The following is a 23,692-nucleotide window of genomic DNA, read 5'->3' as shown; positions in this document are numbered from 1 at the left end:
AGGCACCTGGAGGCATGTGGGGAGGGAAAGGGGGAAGAGGTGGTAAGAACCGCCCGGTAGGAGGAGGGCAGGAAAGGCTGGAATCTGTTTCTTGCACCCAAGGGGGAAAGGGAGGTACTGGTTCAGGATTCAAAACGGTCAACTTTGGATTACTACAAGAAACCAATGGGGACACCTCTCTCTATCCACAAAGACAGAGGGGCACACAAGCCCCCTCTTATGTCTCAGCTTTGTCCCCAAAACTGAGACAGGGCAAGGACATTCCTTCCCATGGATTGATTTGTCGCTGGAGGCCCAGAGCCTGTGTCGACCTGTTCTCTGTGTCAGTCCACATGGAAGGCTCGCACACAGCTCAGGCTGGCTCCGCAGTCGGGGAGGATCTCAGGCAGGTCTGCACAGGAGGGAGGGAGTGACCTGGGGCTTGGGCAGAGAGGGTGAGGCCACCACTGAGAAGGATAGCAGTGGCCCTCTTCTGAGACCTTTGTTCCCAGGTCTCAGCAGCACAGGCTGTCAGCCCTTGATCACACACTCTGCTCCGGAGACATTAGTTGTCCCAGTCACACTCACTGTGGTCTACAGAGCCAGACCAGAGCCCAGAGATAGGTGGTGACGGCCTAGCCGGGGTCACTCCCTAGCCTGCAAACCAATGCTGCAAACATGTCTATGTACAGGACACACACACACACACACACACACACACACACACACACACACACACACACACACACACACTGTGCTGAACAGAGAAGAGAGAGAAGGATGGAAGTGAGAGGGGTGTTAGGGACAGCTTCCTTATGCCCTGTGGACAAACAAATGACTGGCAACCACGGGCTTGGACAAGTTCGCTGGCCTCCTCATCAGCAGGGCCACCAAGTGAAAGACGGTGCTCTCTAGGCCAGGGCCTGGGCCAGGGCTCTTTTGTCGTTGCTGTTGGTTTATTTTTATTTATGTGCACCGGTGTTTTGCCGGCATGTGTGTCTGTGTGCGGGTGTCAGTGGTCTAGGGTGCGGTGTGCAGTGTCGCATTCGATCCCTGCCCTGTGCTGGACTCGTCCCTTGTTCCTGTCCTAACTCCAGTGGCTCTTTGGGATTTCACGCCGCCATATTCCATGGAGTCTTCCTGCTTCTCCCAGGCTGCTCTGACCTGTGTCGTTACCCGGGAGTCTGTGACACCAGAGGCTGTGACACCCACGCGGAGCTCCGTCTGCTGGAGACACAGAAGTTTCCAACAGATGGGACCTGCTGAAGGTCCCCCAACCTGGGGCATAGGCTGAATGGGTGCTCCAGGCATAGGGCCCCTATGGCTTGTTTTATCCCATCTCGTACAGAAGCCTCCTGCCGGTTGCCTGGGAGATGAAGCCCTCTTACACCTCCTCTCTCAGGTGTCTGCTTCTTGGGATTTAGCTTGGACCACTGAACAGGGAAAAGCCCACAGCTCCAGAGGCCTCTATTCCCTTCTTCTGCCCACCCCACCCCCAAATGCCCGGGACTGACCCTGTCCGGAGCAGTGCCGGCTTCTACCTCTGCCTCCCCTTGTGCCCTCCGCCACAAAAAAGCCGGAGAGGGCCGGGGTGATGAGGGCAGTTTCTACAGCTCTGACCTGTTGTCCCAGTACCATGAGGCCATGCTCGGTGTGGATGGGGAGATCCGTGGGGCTGGTTGCATAACAAGTCTCAATGTGCTTGTTTATTGAACAAAGGGACACTTAGCCTTGGCATCTGCAGTGGCTGAAGTGACATGGACTGAAAGGAAGTATTTTAAAGACGCAGTTTCTATATGGCATAACTCTACCCATCAAAGGCACACAGCTTCAGTGGTATCTAGCATATTCACTAATTTAATCACAACAGTCCATTTTAAAATGTTTTCATTACCCACCCCCAAAGATGCCCTGCATTTCTTAGTCACCAACCTCTCCACTCCACTACCCTCCAATCAGTATTCTGCGTTCTGTCTCTTTAATTTTTTCTTTTTTTATTCTGAGCCAGAGGTGGTAGATCATGCCTACAATCCAAATACTAGAGAAGCTGAGGCAGGAGGATTGCCATGAGATCAAATTCAGTCCAGGCTACAATAATGAGTTCCAGGCGAGTGTGAGGCTCTCTAGAGGGCTGAGGCTGTGGCTCATTTGACAGAGTGCTTGACCAACACGCACTGAGTCCTCCGTTTGGTTCTTAGCGAGGCACAAACCAGGAATGGTGGCCCGCATCGGGGGACGGATGAGAGAGAACCGGAAGTTTGAAGTCTTCCTTGGTTATAGAAGGAGTTCATAGCCAGCCAGAGGTGCACAAAACCCTGTTTCAAAAATAAAAAGTAGACTTAAAATAATAACAGTAACAGGGCCAGCGGGTGACATTGGCTGTCAAGCCTGATCTGCGATCTGAGTTCAATCCCTGGGACCTACAAGGTATGAGAAGAGAACCGACTCCCGTGGGTTGGCCTCTAGCCTCCATGAGTGCCCCAGGGCACCTGTGTGCACACACACAAGTAAACAAATATATGAGCAAGTGAGCAAGTAAATGCGATTAAAAATTACAACAACAATAATGAAGGTAGAGGTTTAGCTGCTCAGGACATTTTACATTAACAGATCGTGCAATGTGCAGTCTCTGGCAAACGGCTGTTTTCGCTGGGCATTCTATTTCTGTTTTCATTTATGCTTTAGCATGTACTTTTTTTCTTTTCCAATAATATTCTCTTGTGGGTGTTGGATCAAGGAGGCCACCTGGTAGAAGGGATTGACCACACCTTACGTCTCTAGTACTTTCCTTAAACTGTTAAAGTCCTAACTCATGCTGCCCTGAGGTAGGCTGGAACAACAGAGTTAGCTTTTACAGGGTCCCACTCTGTAGATCACAGACCAGGCTGGCATTGAACTCTGCCCCTTGAGTGCTGGGATTAAAGGCATGCACCACCACACCTGGCCCAGGATTAGCTTCTTACATCAAGACCCTGGGGCTGGAGAGATGGCCATGTGGGTGCTGGGAATCCAACCTGGGGTCCTGGGAGAGTGCCAGTGCTCTTCACTGCTGATCCATCTCTGCAGCCCATGAAAAGAATCTTCAATGTCAGCTGTGCTCGGTGGCCCATGCCTTTCAGTCCAGCATTCAGACACTTGGGGAGCAGAGGCAGGCAGAACTGAGTTGGAGGATATAGTCTGGCATATTAGTGAGTTCCAGGCCAGCCAGAGATATATAGTGAGACCCTATCTCAAAACAAAACCTTTAATCTTTAAAACATGTGGAGAGAGCACCCTTGTCCTTTCCTTACTCACTCTTTAGTCAGCGGAGAGAGGTTTTTCCTTGTTTCCAGTTTCGGCTGCTATGAACACTTATGGGCCTGTACTCCTGCGGTATGAACATCTGTTCGTTTCTCTTGTGTGTATACACAGCAGTGAGTGTATTTTGACAGAGCGGAGTGAGGAAAAGCTGGGAAAATAGAAGATGGCTCTTAGACATGAGTAGGAGTCATGGTGGTTTCACCTGGGGCTAAAATCAAATGCAGACACTGTTATGTGTGTAGCTTGGTAAAGGCATAAGCTGTGTGGAGCAGGAATGAGAACTGAGGCTGGAGGATGGCATTCAGTAAACTCACAGTGCTTTGAATCCAGAGTTCAGGGGCCTGGATGGAATGTAATAATGCCAACTCTAACTTTCTCAATACAATTTTAAATAGCTCAAGCAACCTTTCCTAATGAATAGTCTCCATCTTCCAGCTGGCAAGAAGGCTCTGTCTTCCAGCTGAGGAAATCAAAGTTCACAGAAGAAATTGCCCAAAGTTAGGCTGGAATGTGGTACATTTCAGAACAACTTCTTATTTTTCCCTTCCTTCCTACAACATGGTTCAACTTTGTTGAGATTAGCTAAAAATATATGTTTCTCTCCTGCTTGTGAATTCTGTCACGATGTGAACACACTTCAGGGTCACCAGAGACTGTTTTGTTTTATTTGAGATAAGGTCTTCTGTATGCTGGGCTGGCCTCGAACTCTTCACCTAGCTGAAGTCAACCTTGAACTTCTAATCCTCCTGCCTCTACTTCCCAAGTGCTGGAGTTGCAGGTGTGCACTACCATGCCTGGCTCGGATAGATAGTGTTGTTATTTAAATTTATTGCGTGTGCGCACACGTGCATGCGTGCTGTCTGGTCCAGGTGGTGGTGGGTACTGAGTACTAAGTGTAGTACTCTGTGCATGTTAAGCAGATGCTCTGTCAACTGAGGCCCTTCTTTAGGCCTGAGATGAGTATTTTAAAGCTGCTGGTGGCAGAAACAAACTAATTTACAAATGCAACATTATTTGTACTGAAAAGCAAGCCCTGAATCAATATAAATGACAATGTAAACTATTTCTGACATAGCTATAGCACATATATTGCACAGCTCTAAAATGTTTATTGCATATGTGTATGTGACAATTCAATGGGCTGGGATGTAGCTCAGTGGTAGAGCACTTGCCTAGGATAGGGGAGGAGACCCTAGATTTGATTCTCCAGTACCATGAAGAAAAATTACTTATAAAACATCTCTCTGATGGGCTGGCAAGAATGCTCAGTGGTAATGGCATTTTCTGCTAACCCTAATGACCTGAGTTTGATTCTCAAGCCCCATATGGTGGAAGGAGAGAATCAACTCCCATGAGTTGTCTTCTGACCTCCACAGGTGAGCTTGCACACACATGCATGCACAACTCACTCAATTAAAACTAACAGCAAATCTTCAAACAGGTGTGGTGGTGCACGCCCTTAATCCAAACACTGGGGGGGGGGGGGTCAGGGAGAGGAGGCAGCAAGCCGATCTCTGTGAGTTCAGGGCCAGTTTGGTCTACATGGCAAAAATAAAACAAAATGGAAAACTCATCTTTTTTTTTCCCAATATTGGATATTGTCAGGTCTTTAATAATAATAAATTATATCATTTGATACTTTTAAATAATTAATAAAGTCAAATATTTTTATTTGTAGATTATAATTCTTGTATCATGAGTGACTATTTAGTTCCTTCACTTTTAATCATTTTGAGTTTTTTTGTCAACTTATACAAGCTCTTTAAAGAGACTGATAATTTTTCCCTTTCATAATTGTTGGCACAGTTTGCTCTCTTATGATGAAGCAAATACATAATCCAAGTCAGAATGCCAACTCTGGCAACTGCCATTGGGAGGCCTATTATGCCTAGAGTCTCCAAGGGGAGGTGATCTCTGCTCTAAGGGAACTAATTTCCTAGTTAGAGAAATAGAATGAAATAGTCTCATGTGATCAGCTGAAGACAGTTCTTTTCCAGCAATGAGGGCCGTCCAGGGTTTTTTTTATGTCAAGAAAGGAGGATGGACTGGTGAGTGAAATAGAAACACCATTCGGCTCTAGATCATGTACCAGTCCAGTTCATTTCAACAGTAGTGACAGTTTTTCAAGGGTGTGCATGAGGGATGGATGTCCAACACCATCCTCTTCAAAATTCCCCTCTGGGTCAATCGAGTCACCATGTGCTTTGTGGGGTCCGGGCACCCAAAGCAATGGCAGAGCCCCAGGGGATGCTTTCCCAGACCTGCCCGGAGTATGTCCGGTCTTGTCTGAATAAATGCACTCAGACCACTTGAGAAGGACCCAGTGAGTGGCCCCCTCTCTATGAATTGTTGTTATTATCTGCTTGTTTACTGAAGATGGCTAAGTAGGGCCTGACTTTTTTTTTTCTTCTTGTTCTCCTTTCAATTTCTTGGAATTTCGAAACCGTCATAGTACCTACAGGAAAGTTCTAATGCCTGGCTCTCTTTCAAGCTTATTTTGTACTCCCACTCATCTATAAAAAAAAGTATATATATAAATTTTATATATGCATATGAATTACATATACATATATGAAATTATATATATGAAATATATATTGTTGTTTGTTTGTTTGCCCTGGAACTTGCTCTGTAGAGCAGGCCGGCTTTGAACTCAGAGATCTGTGCTAGGATTAAAGGCATACACCACCAACAACCAACAGCTGATTTATTTTATTTTATTTATTTAGAGAAAGGGCCTCACTATGTAACTCTGGCTGGCCTGGAACTCAGAGATCTATTCGCTTCTGCCTCCTGAGTGCTGGGGTTAGAGGAATATGCCATGATTGTAAGTGATATTGTAAAGAAGCCGGAGAAATGATGACTCACTGGTTAAAAGACCCTATTGCTCTGGCCGAGGATCAGAGTTCAGTTCCCAGCACACATGTCGGACAGCTCACAACCACCTGCAACTCCAGCTCCAGAGAATCTCACTCCTCTGGGCACACATGTAACCCACACAGAGACACATATAATTGAACATAAAAATAAACCTTGGCCAGGCATGGTGGTGCACCCTTTAATCCCAGCACTCGGGAGGCAGAGCAGAACTCTTGTGAGTTCGAGGCCAGCCTGGTCTACAGAGCAAGTTCCAGGATAGGCTCCAAAGCTACACAGAGAAACCCTGTCTCAAAAAACCAAAAAATAAAAAAGTAAACCTTTAAAATATATACTAGGGGGCTGGAGAGATGGTTCAGAGGTTAAGAGCACTGCTTGTTCTTCCAAAGGTCCTGAGTTCAATTCCCAGCAACCACATGGTGGCTCACAACCATCTGTAATGAGATCTGGCGCCCTCTTCTGGCCTGCAGGGATATGTGCAGGCAGAATACTGTATACATAATAAATAAATCTTTAAAAAAAAAAATATATATATATATATATATATATATATACTATAAATAAATCCCATCTATTTGTACATTCTAACATCACTGACCTGTAATTCCTGATACCAGCTCTTGTGTTTTCCCACGGTATTTTTCCTCTCGTGCAATCTTATTTTGTGCTCAATTGGAAGCTCCTGAGATTTGTAGGGGATGTCAACAGTTACAGGCATATTATCATTAGCGCAAGGGGTAAGTCAGTCCCCACTGGCTTCATCAACATGAAATCAGCTCTCCCTCACCTGTCTTTTCCCAAGCTCCCAAAACTTCCTCTCCAGCATGGCAGCCTGTTTTTGGAGAGAGATATCGGGCTCCTATACTGCGCGTTGTCTTGGTGGGCCTGCCCCTGCCTTTTCTGGCAATATCGTTGCAGTTTGGTTCAGGTAATATGCCCAGACCTAGGTGATGGGGTGGGGACAATTCCCAGGGGACCCTGACTGCTGTTGTCAGGCAGGTCTACGTGACCCTGCCTGGCCTGCTACTCACTATATAAACTAGGCTTGGTGGTGTATGTCTGTAAACCCAGCACTCAGAAGGCAGAGGCAGGTGAATCTCTGAATTTGAGGCCAGTCTAGACTACAAACAGAATTCCAAGGCAGTGAGCTACATAGAGAAGCCATGTCTGGAAAAGGAAAAACAAAAAACAAGGCTGCCTAGAACTCAGAGATCCGCCTGCCTCTGCCCTTGAGTGCTGGCCTAAAGGCGGGCGACCCCACGGCAGGTGGAGCCTGACTTTTAAGACAGTTTGTTGAGGCACCCGAGCATTCTCCACTCAGTTCCTAGCTCCACCACAAACTTGCTAAGCATGGTCACCGGTAACTTCATCTCTGTCTCACTTCCTCTTTTAAAAGACCAAGGGGCTGGGTGTGGTCGTGGCACACGCCTTTAATCCCAGCATTCAAGGGCAGACACAGGCAGATCTCTGTGAGCTGGAGGCCAGCTTGGTCTACTTAGTGAGCTCTGGACAGACAGTCAGAGCTACTGTCTGTCCAGAGCTACAGAGATCCTGACTTTTAAAAAAAACAGTCATCATCACCAAGGGGTACCCGCTGCTCAGGGTCACAGTGTGGGTTCAACATGATTCTTGTGCTTAGTTAGGGACTCGCTGAATACCTGTTTGCTGTTCTTACTGCACATGCAAACTCTGACTTGTTGCAGAGTGAATATATCTGTGTGAATACACCTCGTTAGTCCATTTCCCTGGAAGATTCCCCCAATTCCAACCCGAGGATCAAAGAATCTCTCTCAAGCGTCCCGCTCCCGTAGGTGGGACTAGGATTGGGCTCCGGCTCCCGGCAGAGGCGGTCCCCTGAAGAGAACGACCAATGAGTGAGCGCAGTGCTGTATCTCTGCGTGTGAGCTCCCAGCACCCAAGATCGCAGCTGTCTGAAGTTAGCATCCCGGTGCTGGCGGGCGGGATAGACCATTGTTTCCCGGCGTCAGAGCCCTGGGCGCTAGACATCCAGGGGCGGATCGCACTCCCCCGCCCCAGTCGTCTCCCGGGTGGAGGCCAGTTTCCTCTTTGCACGAGTGTGGAAGTGGGGGTGGACGGAGAAGTTGGGCCGACTTGTGAGTGGCGGTAGCCACCAGGAGTTCCTCACTTCTCCCATGGCAGTTTCCTCAGTGACCCATTCGCTTAGCGCCAGGAGACAGTTCTAGGCATGTACACAACCCCTACAGAGGACTAAGTTATCCTCCTCTTAAAGGAAAGTCACCCATCAGCCCACCGCAAAGAGGATAAGGAGAAAAAAAGGGGAGGGGAGAGCGAGGAGCTAGTGGCAGAAGGAACAGCAGATTGCGCCGAGCCAATGGAAAAGGCTGGACGAGGTGGCACCAAATTCTCTTTGGCCAATGACGAGACAGTCTTCGCAGGAGGCGCATTAGCATTTGCCCCGAGGCAGGGGGTTGGAGCAGCGCGGTGTGGATGCCTTTAGCATCTCGGCGCCTCGGAGGTTTGCTCCGGAATCTACTTGGCTTTCTTTCCCCCTCCTTAGTCCCTCCCTCTCTCACCTCCTCGCTTGGCTTCCTTGGCTAGCTAGCTCTGCGCACTTTGGCCCTTGCTGGCAGCGGATAAAAGGGGTCTGAGGAAATACTAAACACGGTCATCCCATCGCCTGCTCTACCCTTTAAATTCCCAGCCCGGGAGATCTACGCACAGCCAGGTCGGGCTGAACACCCATCCCGCCGGACAGCAGCGGAGGTTTCCGAGCGCAGTTCGGCCAATCGCTGGCACCAGCGGGTTCCGGAACCGACGTCCACGCTCGGTCTCGGCGCTGGGAAAGTGAAGCCGGCCGCCGACAGCCACGATGCCTGCCCACATGCTCCAAGAGGTGAGCTCGCAGAAGCAGCCCCCGCCCCGCGCGTCGGCCACGCGGACCGGGCGTCTAGGTGACTGGGTCCGCGGAGGAGAGAGAGTTGAGAGTTCCTCGGACTATTTGGCTTTCTCAAATTCTAGTGCGACCAGTCGTTTGAGAGGTGTGGATTGTAGTTTGGGCAGTTGAGTCTCAACTTTTCGTGTCTTAAGCTGTAAAGCCAAGAAAAGCCAGTCGTGCCGATACTTGCATATTCACACGGGGTTCCCTTTGTGTGTTACTGGGGGTGCGAATGGTCCACTCTTATTTCCTACTGGCCCTTCACCTTGAGGTTTTGCCCCCCCCCCTCCCCGCAGCAAATCTGTACAGTTTCTGGAAACTTTTGCTCTATCTCAGAGTACATCTCGCCCTCATGCAACCTGAGCTCTGGAGCAGGGTCTGTGCCTTTGCTGTGCCTTTTGCTGCGCTAGTGTGAGGAACGTGGTAGCGACCCCCGCAGTCCTCCACAGATCTGCCCCCCTGACTGCACTTTTCCTGGCAGATCTCCAGCTCCTATGCGACCACCACCACCATCACAGCGCCTCCCCCCGGAAGCCCGCAGAATGGACGAGAGAAGCAGAAGACGATGCCTCTGTACCTGGAAGAAGATATCCGTCCTGAAATGAAAGAAGACATACATGACCCCAGCTACGAGGATGAGGAGGGGCCCCCGCCCAAGCTGGAGTATGTCTGGAGAAACATCATCCTCATGGCCCTGCTGCACTTGGGGGCCCTGTATGGGATCACACTGGTTCCCTCCTGCAAGGTCTACACCTGCCTCTTCGGTGAGCAGCTCCCCTTGTTCCGGGCCAATACCTTAGATTTCTCTTTGCTATTTAATGAGGTAGCCTCTGACCCAAGGAAGTGGCCCCTCTGTCCAGATTTTCTGGCCTTTTCTCTGGGTTCCTGGGAGCAGAGCCTTGTGGGACTGGGCGTCCCTTAACATGAATTCTGGGGTCCCCGTGCAGGGGGCTTGGAAAGGTCTACCTGAGGCAGAGAAGCAACTTTCTCTGAACAAGATTTTCTGTGTGAGTCCCTTGTTTGGCTGCTTATCCCAGCTCCATCTGACTCCGGAGAAACGGGCCCTACCTGGGAGGCATAGCATTCAGGGCTAGACCTGGGGCCTTGTGGGCCACTGGTCCGCCAGAGCAGGGAACAGAGCCTCTGTGCTGGAGAGGTCCTTGAAAAGAAAAAAGACTAAAGGAGGTATTTACACAACTCTTCTGACCTCAACCCCTGACCAGAACAAGCTGGTTTGCCCTAGAGGACGGAGCTGTAGGTTTCTACAACACCCAAGTGTACAGGTGTGTGGCTCAGCTGCTCCAGGTCATTCCCCAGGGAGCAGCACGTGCCAATCAACAAGATATCGAAAGAATGGAGTAAGGTCCACAATCACTCCACTCCCTCATCGAGCCTGCTCCTGCTCTGTCCCCTGAGACCATAAATGCCAAGGACCCAAAATGCCAGTCCTCCAGCCCTATTGACCCCTCCATGGCAGAGAATAGACCCTCCATCAGCGTCAGGCCTAAATTAGCCCCTCAGGGATTCACTGGGTGTAGGCAGATGGCAAAGCCACCTCTAGGATACCTGTGTACATTACGTGTGTTTTCATCTATGAAACCTCAGGAAGGGGAGCGGGGCCGACTGCTGAGACAGTGAGGCAGGGGTCCCTCTCTGAGACACGGGAGGTTTCTCTGGAGCGTGTCAGGTGTGGGTACTTTGTGGCAGCTCACGCAGAGGGTAAGGGTGTGAAAGGCCCTGCCCTAGCCCCTTAGGTCCTCTGAGCACTTAGATCTGGTCTTGGGCACTTCATCTTAGACCTCTTCCAGATGCCCTACATCCGAGAGGATCTGCTTTCAGTTTTTCCAAGTACCAAGTAGGGCAGCAATGCCTTGCCAGGACTGGGAAGGTCACGTTCAGGGTGTTAGCTGTGCCGCCTGCCAGCCTTTCTCTTGAGGCGGGGGTTTCCAGAGCCTCCTTATTCTCTTCACAAACTCTGCAAGAGGACCAGTTCTGAAGAGATCTCTGCTAACACTCAGAGCCGAAGAGTCTGCTTCTCCCACCCCCCCACCCCACGCACACACATTTCCATTTTGGGGGGTAGGGGAGTCAGGGCTTAGCTATAGCCCTGGCTGGCCTTGGGCCTTGAACTCACAGAGATCCACCTGCCTCTGCCTCCCAAGTGCTGGGATTAAAGGCGTGCACCACCAATCTAGCTCCAGCCCAACCCCCACAAGACCGAGGCCCTGGCTGTCCTGGAACTGGCTCTGTAGACCAGGCTGGCCTCAAACTCAGAGATCCGCCTGTCTCTGCCTCCCGAGTTGCTAAAGGCAAGTGCCACCACTGCCGGGACTTCAACCCTCTTAAGACAACTTTTCTTTTCTTTTCTTTTTTTGTTTCTGTTTTTGTTTTTTCGAGACAGGGTTTTTCTGTAGTTTTGGTGCCTGTCCTGGATCTCGCTTTGTAGACCAGGCTGGCCTCGAACTCACAGAGATCTGCCTGGCTCTGCCTCCCAAGTGCTGGGATTAAAGGCGTGCACCACCAACACCCAGTTTAAGACAACTCTTAAGCTGTCCATTTACCACTGGGTGGACACAGTAGTCCCATGGGGCATGGTGAGGGGTTCTAAGTGCCTTAAGCCATTTCCCTGGACGCATTGAGAAGTTTGGGTAGAATGTTTCAGAGTGCCTGGGTTCTTGTCCCAATTCCCTTGTTTAGATGGTGTCATACGTGGTCTAGACTGCCTGGGCCATCTATCACATAAAGCCAGCATGGATGCTTCCTTGAGGGCTTCTTTGTTGCCACACACCTTTTCTCTCCTCCTGATGACTGCCAGCGATGGTTCTCCAGGACGCTCTGCTACAGTGTGGTCAGATCTGTACACAGGGCAGTCAGATTGCCACATGACCGACCATGAGTAGCAAGCATCTGGTGCTCCAATCCCCAGCTCTGAGAGAATGTGGCTAGAGCTTTACCTTGGACAGACTCTATGGCTTGCAAGTATTTTGTAAGAGGAAAATGGGGTGTGCAGGAAGCTGCTTAGGAAATTGCTATCTCTGCTACAGAAGGACATGGGACAGTTTGTACAGTGTGTAGTCTGTCTCCACTGCAACTAAGGTCAGTGGCCTCTGAGGATCCATTGCTGCTGCTCCCTAGGACAGTATCTACCAAGGACTCTGCCCCAGCATTCTAGCGCTGGCCAGAGAAGAGCTGGGTACATATAGTATCTCTTTCCCTGTTGGAGATCAAATTTAGTACCTTCTAAGCCTGCAGGCCTACAAGATGATGAAGCAGGAAAATGTTCTGATGTCGGGCTCCTGTTTTTACTGGTTGGATGACCCTGCTTATACCTAACCTCTCTTGGGATCTTATTTCCTTTAAGTATAGGGGCTTTGTGGGTTTTTGTTTTGTTTGTTTTTGAGACAGGGTTTCTCTGTGTAGCCTTGGGTGTTCTGGAATCTGTAGACCAGGCTGGCCTTGAACTTGGGGATCTACTGGAGTGCTGGGTTTAAAGGCATGCACCACCACACCCAGATAAAGTACAGTATTCATGACACTCACTCTGTTCAAAGTGTGTAGGGAATATGAAAATCTTGTCGCTGGCAAAGCTTAGGATACTGCAAACATGACTTTTCAGGGCTGTCTTATGTGGCCACATTCCTTCTCATTCAAATGTGACTGTATCAGCTGGGTCACTTGAATGTCCCCTACAACTTGGGGATTCGGTAACTGTTCAGTGTTCCTAACACTCCTGCTCGTGGTCCTGAGCTCTGCTGGAAGAGTTTTTCAGTGCTGCCCATTTAAGGGGCAAAAGCTACCTAGGCATCAGAGACCAAGGGGTTCTTAGGGTCCAGTGGAAAACAGGTCCTTAGCCCAAACCCAAAGACAAACACTGGCATCAGGGAAGCCTCCTTGTCTTCTTCTACTGCTGAAATTTGCCTGTTGGTGACTCCCTCACTGTCTTGTCTTACAGGATTTATATACTATGTCATTAGTGCCTTGGGCATCACGGCCGGGGCGCATCGCCTGTGGAGCCACCGAACTTACAAGGCGCGCCTGCCGCTGCGGCTCTTCCTCATCATTGCCAACACCATGGCTTTCCAGGTGAGAAGCTGTGCTGTTACTGCGTCTCTACCCCACGGGTGATCTGGGTGGGCAGTGGGGGTCAGCATCTAGAGAAGAATTATTAGGACCACCATCGATGATTGCCCTTTTTGGTTTTCAGGCCTTACAGGTTCGGTGCTTCGGGTATTGGGAAGATAAGTGAGAGGCAAAGGGGAAAGGCAGTCCAGGTTGGGTCACTTTTGATTTCAGGGCCACTGTGGTATTACACCGTCTATTTGCTGTGGGCTGTCTGCCTGAAGGGCCATGCTGCATAGTCTGTGTGCCAGGCATTACTGAGCACTTGGCATTAGTTAAGCCATGAAGCCCTCACGGGCATATTGGTGGATATTATTTTTATAACACTGGTTTTTGTTTTTGAGATAGGATCTCACTGTGTAGCAATGGCTGGCCTGGAATTCACTATGTAGACCAGGCTGGTCTCTGCCTTCCCCCCCTCCGTACTGGGATTAAAGGTGTGTGCTACCACTCCAAGCCAATTATTGCACTTTGCAGTTGAGGAACTGAGTCTGGAAGGTTGAACTGACCAACCTAGTTCTAGCTGAGGCTGCTGGGTTGGCTAGACCAGGTTCTGAAGTTGGTTTATAGCAGATGAGGAGGGTTGGGGGAGAAACAGTGGGCACTGGGTGACTTACAGTGTGGGGCTTAACAAGAGAAAAACAGGGGATTGTGTGAAGGGTTTCCCACGTGTCCGAGACAAAACTTAGAGGTCCTGGGGAAATGCGCTCACGCTCATTAGTTACACACTGGCTTCTAACTAGGTTAGGTGGGTTGTCACTTGTGAAAGCATCAGGGTGACGTTCCCTGCATCTTTCCCCAGAGTGACTCCCTGGGATCCAAGGCCACCTGCCTCCGGATCTCGGCCCCCACGTCCCCACATTCCTTTCTTCAAGAGCTGCAGTGTTCTTTGTGAGCGCTGTGCTTGGCTTTCCTTCTCCCCCACGCACAACCTTCAGTGTGCTCTGGGGACTTGCCAAATAAGCTTCAGGGACAAGTGTACAAAAGAACACCCCCCCCCCCCAAGGCCTCCTTTGGAGCTAGAGTCTTATGGGCTTTGTGAGTTGGACTGAGAGTCCTGGGCCCTTGAAGATATCTGAGCACTGGATTCCCCCAGGAGGGCATCTCTTCTCAGTACTGGGGTCCTCTTTCCTGTCCCTCCAGAATGATGTGTATGAATGGGCCCGAGATCACCGTGTCCACCACAAGTTCACAGAAACACACGCCGACCCTCACAATTCCCGGCGTGGCTTTTTCTTCTCTCACATTGGCTGGCTGCTTGTGCGCAAACACCCGGCTGTCAAAGAGAAAGGTGGAAAACTGGACATGTCTGACCTCAAAGCTGAGAAGCTGGTCATGTTCCAGAGGAGGTGAGTGAGGTGGGGGGTAGGGATGGAGCTGGAAGGACGTGGAACTTGGGGATTCCACCTTTCCTCTTAGGGTTTATAAAATAATAACTGGGTGATTGACTGGAATGTTGAATTTAAAATCATTTAATCTCAGGGTTGGGGATTTAGCTCAGTGGTAGAGCGCTTGCCTAGCAAGCCCAAGGCCCTGGGTTCAATCCTCAGCTCTGGAAAAAAAAAAAAAATGAATCTCCAATTCAGCATTCAACAGACTCACAGCCATAATCTCTGCTTCTTCCCAACCCATCTTAATAAACCAAGAACTATAACATCAGTCCTAGCTGGTACACACAGCTGAGTGTTTACCTTCAAGGAATTTTCAGCCTATTTGGAGTTGAAGGAATGAGCCTCAATCATCAGCACATAAGGCAGAACAATACTGTGTTTACCGTGACTAAGTACAGGGAGGAAATACACCTCAGTGGATATAGAGTGGAGGGGCCCCTTAGCATCAGCATCCGGCCAAAGACAGAGGCTCTGTCAGTGGTGGGAAGGGTCAGTACAGCAGAATGTGAAGCATGCTCCTTCTCTGTGAAATGTAGCATCTGACCGGAACGGGACAAGGACAGGTGCAGAAGGAATATTAATTCAGCCGGTTTGGGGTAACAACTCAAGCATTCTCTGGCAGCGTGGGGCACAGTCAGGTGGGCTTTGGAGAAGCCACTTTCAAGACGGGTGAAGATAATCGTGGATCCAGGGAGGTGATGGGCAGGGTCACAGGTTAGACAGCAAGGAGGTCTTGAGCCAAGGAAGCAGTGGCCACAGTGGAACGAAACTAGGCGGAGGCAATGTCAGTGAGGCAGAAGTACCAGACGCAGCGGCGGAGGGCTGTCTGTCCGCCTGCATGCCGGTGGCCTGCTTTGTAGGGAATGGAGAATGGGAGGGACAGGGCCTCCAGAGGGACAGGGACCTGCAGATGGCCAAGGGTGATGTGGCCCTGGAGGGAAAGCAGAGCAAAGATCTACAGGGTGATAGCAGGGAATGAATGAATGCCCGGCACTTGCCGTAAGCTGCCAAAGGCCACAACAGGCCAGAAAAAGGATCTGGGAGGCTGATGACCACAGCCTGGCAATGGAAATGGCTGGTGAGGTCGTGATGGACTCTGATCAGTCTGACCAGCATGACCTTATGCTCCTGTGAAAAAAGTCATGGATTTGTAGTCAGGAAAAGATATGATAGGAGACATACTATACCCAGGAAGATGGTCCTTGAATATTGGCATCTCCCTGGATCCTTAATCTAAAAAAAAAAAAAAAGCAGATAACCCTGTGCTCAAGACTTTATGCCTCCTCCTCTTGCTGTTAATCTACCCCATCCTCGGGCATAAAAAATGACACAACCCTGCCTAATTAGAAAGGACGGTTTGTGTAGGTGTGAGAGTCTTCTCCCTCCACTCAGTGTGTGACTCTCCACGTAGGTACTACAAGCCCAGCCTCCTGCTCCTGTGCTTCATCCTGCCCACACTGGTGCCCTGGTATTACTGGGGTGAAACTTTCGTGAACAGCTTGTGCGTCAGCACCTTATTGCGATACGCTGTGGTGCTCAATGCCACCTGGCTGGTGAACAGTGCTGCTCACCTCTATGGATATCGCCCCTACGACAAGAACATTGAATCTCGAGAGAACATCCTGGTTTCCCTGGGTGCCGTGGGTAAGTCACTAATCCTCAGCATGACCATATCGAGGGGCCTGCTGCTTGGGGTATTTGTCTAGGAGCCAGGGGAACCAGAATGACCTGTTTTATGGGTACTGTGTCGTTCGGCGTTTCCACTATAAAACTGGGGGTTGGGGAGGAGCGTACCGGGAAACCCGTGTGAGAGTCGGGCCAGCGGCAACTCTTATGTAAAAGTAACTCTGCTTTTACTTAGAGGTTGTAAAACAATTTCTAAGTGCTGCCTAAAGGAGCCTCTGAGTTTCCCTCTTCTAGTCCCCAGGCAGGTCTGTGGCTCTTGGTAGCCCAGGATGTGCATAAAGACTGCCACAGTCACCAGGATAGCCCATTGCCTAGCAGTGCATGTGTGACCTTGCGGTGTACAGGGTAGGAGAATTGTGACGTAGTTCAGTAATCTTCAGGTTGCCACACTTGTATTTCCCTCGCCACCGCGGACCCTGCACTGTCGTGTGGTGATGCACGGCACTCTCTCCTGTCTCCTCTTCCCACCACTGCCCCCCCCCCTTGTTCTTTTTCTCCTGGCTGTTCCGTACTGAGGACTCCTCAGTGTCCCTGGAGGAGTGGGGTTTTGGAAGAAGTTCCTTGTGCATGATCTGGTTGATGTTGGCTCTTCCTGAGTGCATTCCTCTCTGCAGATCAGAGAGAGCGGCTCTTTGTCTCCCTTGCCCTGCTTTCCCAGGGACTGAAGCCGGAAGTTAGTTTTCCCTGTGAGGAGCCAGTGCCCTCCTCCTCTCGTCAGTGGGCAGAGTCGTTGCTCATCTGTTGACAGCCAGAGACCGCTTTGCTCACAGATCCGTGCCTATCACTCCCTAGTACCTTTAACTTGATTCAAAGCTTTTCTCCCTGTCTCTTTTTGGGTTCTATGTGTCTCCACCCTCCTTAGGCACCTTAGAATTTTGTATGCAGCTCCCGATTTTGAAATGAACCCTATTCTATCCAAATCTGATGTTTCCATAGAAAAGGAGAATCTGAACTGAGTCGGGTGTGTCCTGTGCTCTGACAGCGAGCCTTCCTTGTGACCCTCAGTTCCAAATGGCTGCCAACATCTCCCTTTGTCCGGCTGCTATTCATGCTCCTAGCCCCTTCTCATCTTACCCCGCTCTCCACCAGCAGCTTCCTATCACTCGCATCTCTCCTTGAATTACTTCCCTCAGGTCACATGCTTGTGTTCTCCGATCAGTCCCTGGAGCATTTCCGGGCTATCTCTTGCCGCTCTGGTTGCTACCTGTTCATCTCTTTTTCCTCCCTTGTCACTGTGGGATTTCATGTTAAATGTCAAGACACGGATGCCTGGGAAGTATGCACTCGGAACTTCCTTACGAAAGTATGTAAAACTAGCAATCTTTAAAAAAAAAAATTTTTTTTTCTTGAAATTGTATTTTTATTTCCTGTGTGGGGGTGGTTTGCCTGCCTGTGTGGCTGTGCACCACCTGCATGCAGTGCCTGATGTGGCCAGAAGAGGGTGTTTGGGTCTTCTGGGTTCTGTATTTTCGGAATCCGTTGAGAAGGAAGAGTTCTGCCAAGAGCAGGTAAACACATCAGCCTCTGCAGAAGCCCTCCTGAGTCCAAAAAAATTTTTTTTTCCTTCTATCAAAATGTTATTCTCAGGAACGGTCAGAATCTTTTATCAAAGTGTTTGTTTTCTCAGCACTTCCCTGACTCAGACAGCAGCCCACTGTGAGCCCGCAGTCTGGGGGTGAGGGGATGGGTGGAGGGGGTCTCTTGTCACTGGCTAGGCTTTCTTTTGTTTTTTTTTTTTTCCTTTTGGCAGCAGCTGCCCCTCCTGTTAGAACACACCCTGTTCTTACAGAGATCGACACTGTGGGAAGTGTGCTGTCTACTTAGCTTTGGAGGACTATGCCCGAGAGTCCCCTTAGCCTCCTCGTTCTCCCTCCTAAACAGGCACTTATGCACAGACCCTGTAAGTTCTTGGGCCTGGATCTCTTTCTTGATGCTCTGGTACTTCTTCGCACTGTAAAATCTGTTCCCACAGACCCAGCTTCTCTCTTGACTCCTTATCTTATGATAGAAACCTGCTCTGACAAAGGCTGTAGAGAGGCATGTGTGAGCAGAGCCTGTCAGCTGCTTTCCTGAGATGCCTCTGAGGGCACCTGTTCACTTTAGAATACAAGACTATGGGTTCATCTGTTCACTCAACAGTGGGATTCTTCAAGGTTCGAGGTGTACAACAGGTTAAGAGGTCTGCAAAGAGCAGGAAGCAGCCATCACCGAGCCCCCTAACTGCTCTCCACACTTCTGTTCCAGGCGAGGGCTTCCACAACTACCACCACGCCTTCCCCTATGACTACTCTGCCAGTGAGTACCGCTGGCACATCAACTTCACCACGTTCTTCATCGACTGCATGGCTGCCCTGGGCCTGGCTTATGACCGGAAGAAAGTGTCCAAGGCTGCTGTCTTGGCCAGGATCAAAAGAACTGGAGATGGGAGCCACAAGAGTAGCTGAGGTTGGGGCTCCTGAGTTCCCGTTCCAAGAGTGATATGGGCAGAGATATAATATTCTGTTGATTAACTACAGGATAATGCTACCAGAATGCTAATGACGTATTTAACCCATTCCAGTACAGTATTCTTTAAGATGAGAAAGCTTTGATCACGTTTTGAGGTAATACACATTTTAATTAGCTAGGATTAACCATGCCACAGTATGTATACTTCTAAACATATACACAATAAATGCATATATAACTTGACGCATCCATTTTAAATAATAACAATATATTTGAGCATTCTGTGCAAAGAGTATTAAAAGCCAGCAGACATGCTGATTTGATGCTGAGGTGAGGAGCAGGGTGTTCATTCCCTGTTTGCATTGCATTTGGCTTGGTTTCTTTTCTTTCTCACCACCTCCCAGGCAAACAGCTGGCCAGCCACTGGTCTGTGTCCACCTTCCAAAGCCTGGACAACTGTCCTGGTATCTGAAATACTGCGCTCCTTCCTTCCTCCTAGATATCTATTTCCTTGTTCTGAGCTTCAAGGTTGCTGCCTCACACTAGAAACGTAACAAAACCTGCCTGGAAGTCCCCTACCTGCTGATGAACTTCATTACAGCCTTTGCTAAATAGGATGGGAAACTGTTCTTGATTTCATACGTAGCAAGTCTATCATCTGGAGACAAGAGTTAGCATACATGGCGTGGTTCATAAGTAAGGCTGGGAGAGAGAAAGGAAACGTAACCACATCTAGTGGCCTACTCAGCAAAGACACCAGGCCTCTCTACAGCGTGTCTCCTTTCAGTCCATACTCTGAACCACAGAGCTTAGGGAGACTGCAATAATGAAATCAGGGTCTGAGAGTGAAGGGGAACGATGCCTGGTCTGTGCTGAGGGGGAGCGCTAGCTCTTAGCAACGTAAATATTTCTTCATAGAAAAAGTCTTCACGTGAAGTGGGTCTAGAACTGATTAAATAGCTGACAGAGTGTTGAGGATATGGTAGAAAACTATGTAGATATAAACAAAACCTTCACTTGGAACATAAATATTTCACTTGGAAAAATTGAAGGACAGAGGAGTTGTCTGGGTTGCTGGTTTCTTTCATGGTTGGACAGGCAGTGGAGAGGCTGAGGGTCAGCATGTGTAGGCAGCACTTGGGGAACACTGCCAGGGATCTGGGTGTGTTAGTTCCAGCTAATACTCTCATTTTATCCTTGGATTGAGTAGAGATGAGCTTCTCGTGGTGTTGAACCTTCCCTACATTCTTTGCTCTGTGGCCATGCAGCCTGGGAGGCTATTACCAGTTCTCTGTTCTTTGGCATTTTCTTCTTTCCCTGGACAGGCAGCCAGTTTCCTGAGCGTATTCAGAGCACTCAGGACTCGCTGCCTAGGCACATTCCTCTCCACGGCCGCACTGCTCGTGGGCACGGAACTGCTATGTCGCTTTGGCAAGCAGAACCAGGTGCCACTTTTCTGTGGCCCCCGGATCTCTCTACCTCTACCCCTATGTGCCTCTGCCACCGTGATTTCAGAAAAGCTTGGTAGGCCCTCTGGCTTGTGAGTTAACCTTTCAGCCAAACGCTCATGTTGTCTCGATGAGGCAACTGCTGAACGAGATGGTTGATTGTTGGTCTCTCTGTGTAAGTCAGAGGAGGCGACATATTTGCTTCTCCCTACATGCTCTGCAAGGTGGCTCTGGCTGATCGGTGTAGGCAGGTGGTGGTACAAAGCTTGTGAAAGGATAAGGTTCCCCATTTTTATCCCTGTAAAAACACCAGAAGCATGGGCAACTTCCTCACTTCAGGAAGAGGTCCTGTTTCCTGAAACCAGGGTGTGATGTAAAACCTCAACCGAAATGTGGTAGCAAAGGTGCCGTGAGTTAACAAACATCCCCTGTCACACAGCCCAGGGCAGACAATGGTACAGAAAAGTCTGGAAGAAAACCTCAGTATTTTGGAACCATCCACCTCTCCCGTCCCTGTCGCCTGATCCAGAAGCCTGGCTTTGCTGTTAGGACTGGCTGTGTATAGTACCAAATGCTTTGTTCACTTGGGATTGGATCAGAGCCTTTCTTGTTAATTGGACACATGCTTTGAGCTGTCTGTTGAAGTAGAAACTCTGGTAGAAGATTGCTGTAGATCTGCTCGCCTAACCCTTTGGAAATGCGTTTGGGTGGTTTTTTTTTGCCAGGTCATCAGATCCCTGATTTATAACATGAACAACAGAAATCAGGCTTCTTTCTGTTCTAATCTCATTCCATGGATCTGATTCAGGTCATGTCACAACACAAGGCTACGTAGAGACCTCAGGCTGAGGTCCCAGTGCCTGTGGGTGTTTAGGTAGGATGTAATAGAATGTTTAGGAAAGGGACCGTATTTCAGATCCCCTCAAAGGTGGGTTTCTAACAGTTCCTACATAACGTGCTAACAGCTTTGGCTGCCTTACCTTTCCTAATCTTTAGTGCATGTGAGCCCAGCCTCACCCCCACCCCTTGTCCTGAGACCCTGAAGATGGAGTGGTGTGAACAAGAGGCTGGCCGGAAGACCATCACTGAGCTACTGAAGAAATCTTTTACAGGCTTCATTTTGGAAAACTTTTCCTGGAGCCATTTTTCGTAGACGCCCAAATTTGATGTGAAGTGGAAGTCATTTGAGAGTATTTGGTTGTATTGGCATCCTCGTTACTACTGTTGTTAAATGTGATAATGGCCGTGGCACTCGGCGTTTTCTCCTTGGGTTGCTAGTCTATGGATGTATTCTCTGAGAGTGTAGCTCAGGTGAGTTGGTATGAAAGGGTAGCAAAGTAAAGCAGCCTCCTGCTGGGAGCTTAAGCCAAGGCTTCTCTTAGCCACTGACTTCCTACTTTATAACAAACCCATTCCAGAGATAATGTCTTCCAACCCTCCTCTGCTAAGTACCTGATGGTCTCACTTCCCAAATACCGTGATGTGTCCAGCACATCCACTCTGGAGGACACGCTGAAACTATCACTCTGAGCAAGTCCTTCTGATAAAAGGGGCTACTAATACTCACCTACCTCAAAGGGCAGTTTTGAGGTGACTAGAGCTTTTTTATTAAGTATTTGGGGGTCCTTGGCAGAGATTCTCATACAGACTTCCAAAGAAGTATACCCTGAGCTCACACACACATCCATATGTTCTAGATACCATCTTTAGTTTACGTTGCTCTCCCCCGAGACTGACAGACCTCACAGGGGAAGTGGGATATGACCAGTCAGAGAGAATGCCTACTCACTGCCATGAACACAGTGCAGGAAACCCTTCCCTGAGTAAGATTTCCTCCTTTTTATGGTGGATAGTTATTTGTGACCCAAGCATAATTTTAGATGACTTCCATTAATATAAACTCTTGAGTCTAATTGTACTAATTGAGACTATTTGTTCCTAATAAAAGTGGATCTGGCTATAATGTCTGGGTGCTTTTTGGCTGTGGTAGTCATAATGCCCATTTCCGGCACACACACACACACAGTGCTAGGGATGGAACCCAGGGATCTCCACATGTTGGACAAGCATTCCTCAAATGAGGCACAGCCACAGCCTCTGTCTTGAACTTGTGTATTTGAGAGAGAGTCTCACTATGTAGCCTTAGCTGGCCTTGGAAGTCCCAGAAATCTGACTGCCTTTGCTGGGATTACAGAAAGGATTGAAATTCAGAGAAAAAAAAATTAGAGATTACACAAGTTGTGTAATCCAGTTGTGTACCCCAGTAACCTGCCTGCCCTTTCTAAGGGTAACTTGAGGTTAAACTCTGGCAGCAGGAAACCAAGAGTCTGCTGGCATTGAGTCAAACGCAGCATCAGCTGACACCCAGCCTGGGGACAGGCCAGGTCAGTGTCACATGGCCACGTGGACGAATGCAGCCCTGGGAAGTCATGCTCATTCCTCTTCCTGAAATGTCCTGCCTCCAGGGAACAGAAAGCTGAGAATGCTGAGTATCAACTGGAGGGAAGCAAACAGCCCAGAGAGGTTTGCAAGTCCCCACAGGAGACCGGGCCTCATGACCACAAGATGGATGCTAAGGGTCCTTGCCTCTGTGTAACCGCCCTGGCAGTCCTGGAACTTGCTCTGTAGACCAGGCTGGCCTCGAACTCATAGAGACTCACCTGGTCTCTGTTTTCCTGAGTGCTGGGATTAAAGGTGTGCCACTACTGCCCAACTACTTTGCTATTTCTTAAGCTTTCAGCTTTTACTACTTGAGAATTCCCCTGTGGGGAAAAAAGGGGCAGGAGTTTTAGAGTGTCTATGAATGCCATAGTCCAGCAAGAGTCTCCATATGAACACCATATTCCACCAAGAGTCTCCACCCACACCAAGGCTTTTGTGAAGCTCATTCTGCCGGTTCATTTTCCTGTCTGAAGTTCTTACCTAGAACAAGAAGCATGATCCTCTAGAAACATTGGATTCTCGTGCTACTTTTTTTAGAGTGTCTCATGCACTACAGTAGTTCAGAATATCCTCAAACTCCATGTCTACCTGAAACTAGCCTTGAACTTTTGATCTTGCCTCTACCTCCTGAATGCTGCTGGTATTAAAATTATTCAATGATTTGAGCCAGCCATGGTGGCACATGCCTTTAATCCCAGCACTGAGGAGGCAGAGGCAGGTGGCTATCTTAAATTCAAGCCCAGCCTGCACTATAAAACAGGTTCCAGGACAGCCAGAGCTGCTACACAGAGAAATCTTGTCTTGAAAAAACTGGGGGAAAAACTGCTATCATACCTGGGCTTTCTCAGACTAATTTTCTGAGTATCTAGAATCAAAGGTTTGTATACATTGAGCTTTGCCAGACCTTAATAATTTAAGTTGATGGTGATGACATTTTCTTTATTAATAACTGCATATACATAGACAACAATAAGTTAAAAATGTATGTATATATATAATTTAAATCACACCAAAATAGCTTTTCTTTTTTTTTCCAGGCTGGGTTTTTGGTTTTATTTTATTATAGATTTATTTCTTTAATGTAT

The 23,692-nt window shown here is 48.9% G+C and overlaps 1 protein-coding gene across 1 annotated transcript; it reads left to right on the top strand.

The window, feature by feature from the left end:
• The first annotated feature begins 8,589 nt into the window (after window positions 1-8,589).
• LOC102916341 (acyl-CoA desaturase 1) lies at window positions 8,590-22,128 on the top strand. Its single transcript, XM_076563151.1, has 7 exons — window positions 8,590-8,653; window positions 8,840-9,031; window positions 9,555-9,837; window positions 13,026-13,156; window positions 14,336-14,541; window positions 15,995-16,227; window positions 18,514-22,128. Exons 2-7 carry the CDS (start codon window positions 9,008-9,010, stop codon window positions 18,711-18,713), a joined length of 1,077 nt encoding a protein of 358 aa, XP_076419266.1. The 5' UTR covers window positions 8,590-8,653; window positions 8,840-9,007; the 3' UTR covers window positions 18,714-22,128.
• Window positions 22,129-23,692: the final 1,564 nt, after the last annotated feature.

This window comes from Peromyscus maniculatus, chromosome 1 (genome assembly GCF_049852395.1).
Source record: "Peromyscus maniculatus bairdii isolate BWxNUB_F1_BW_parent chromosome 1, HU_Pman_BW_mat_3.1, whole genome shotgun sequence".
Taxonomy (NCBI): domain Eukaryota; kingdom Metazoa; phylum Chordata; class Mammalia; order Rodentia; family Cricetidae; genus Peromyscus; species Peromyscus maniculatus.
Note: the sequence above shows the minus strand (reverse complement) of the source record. Positions and strands in the feature narration are given on the sequence as shown.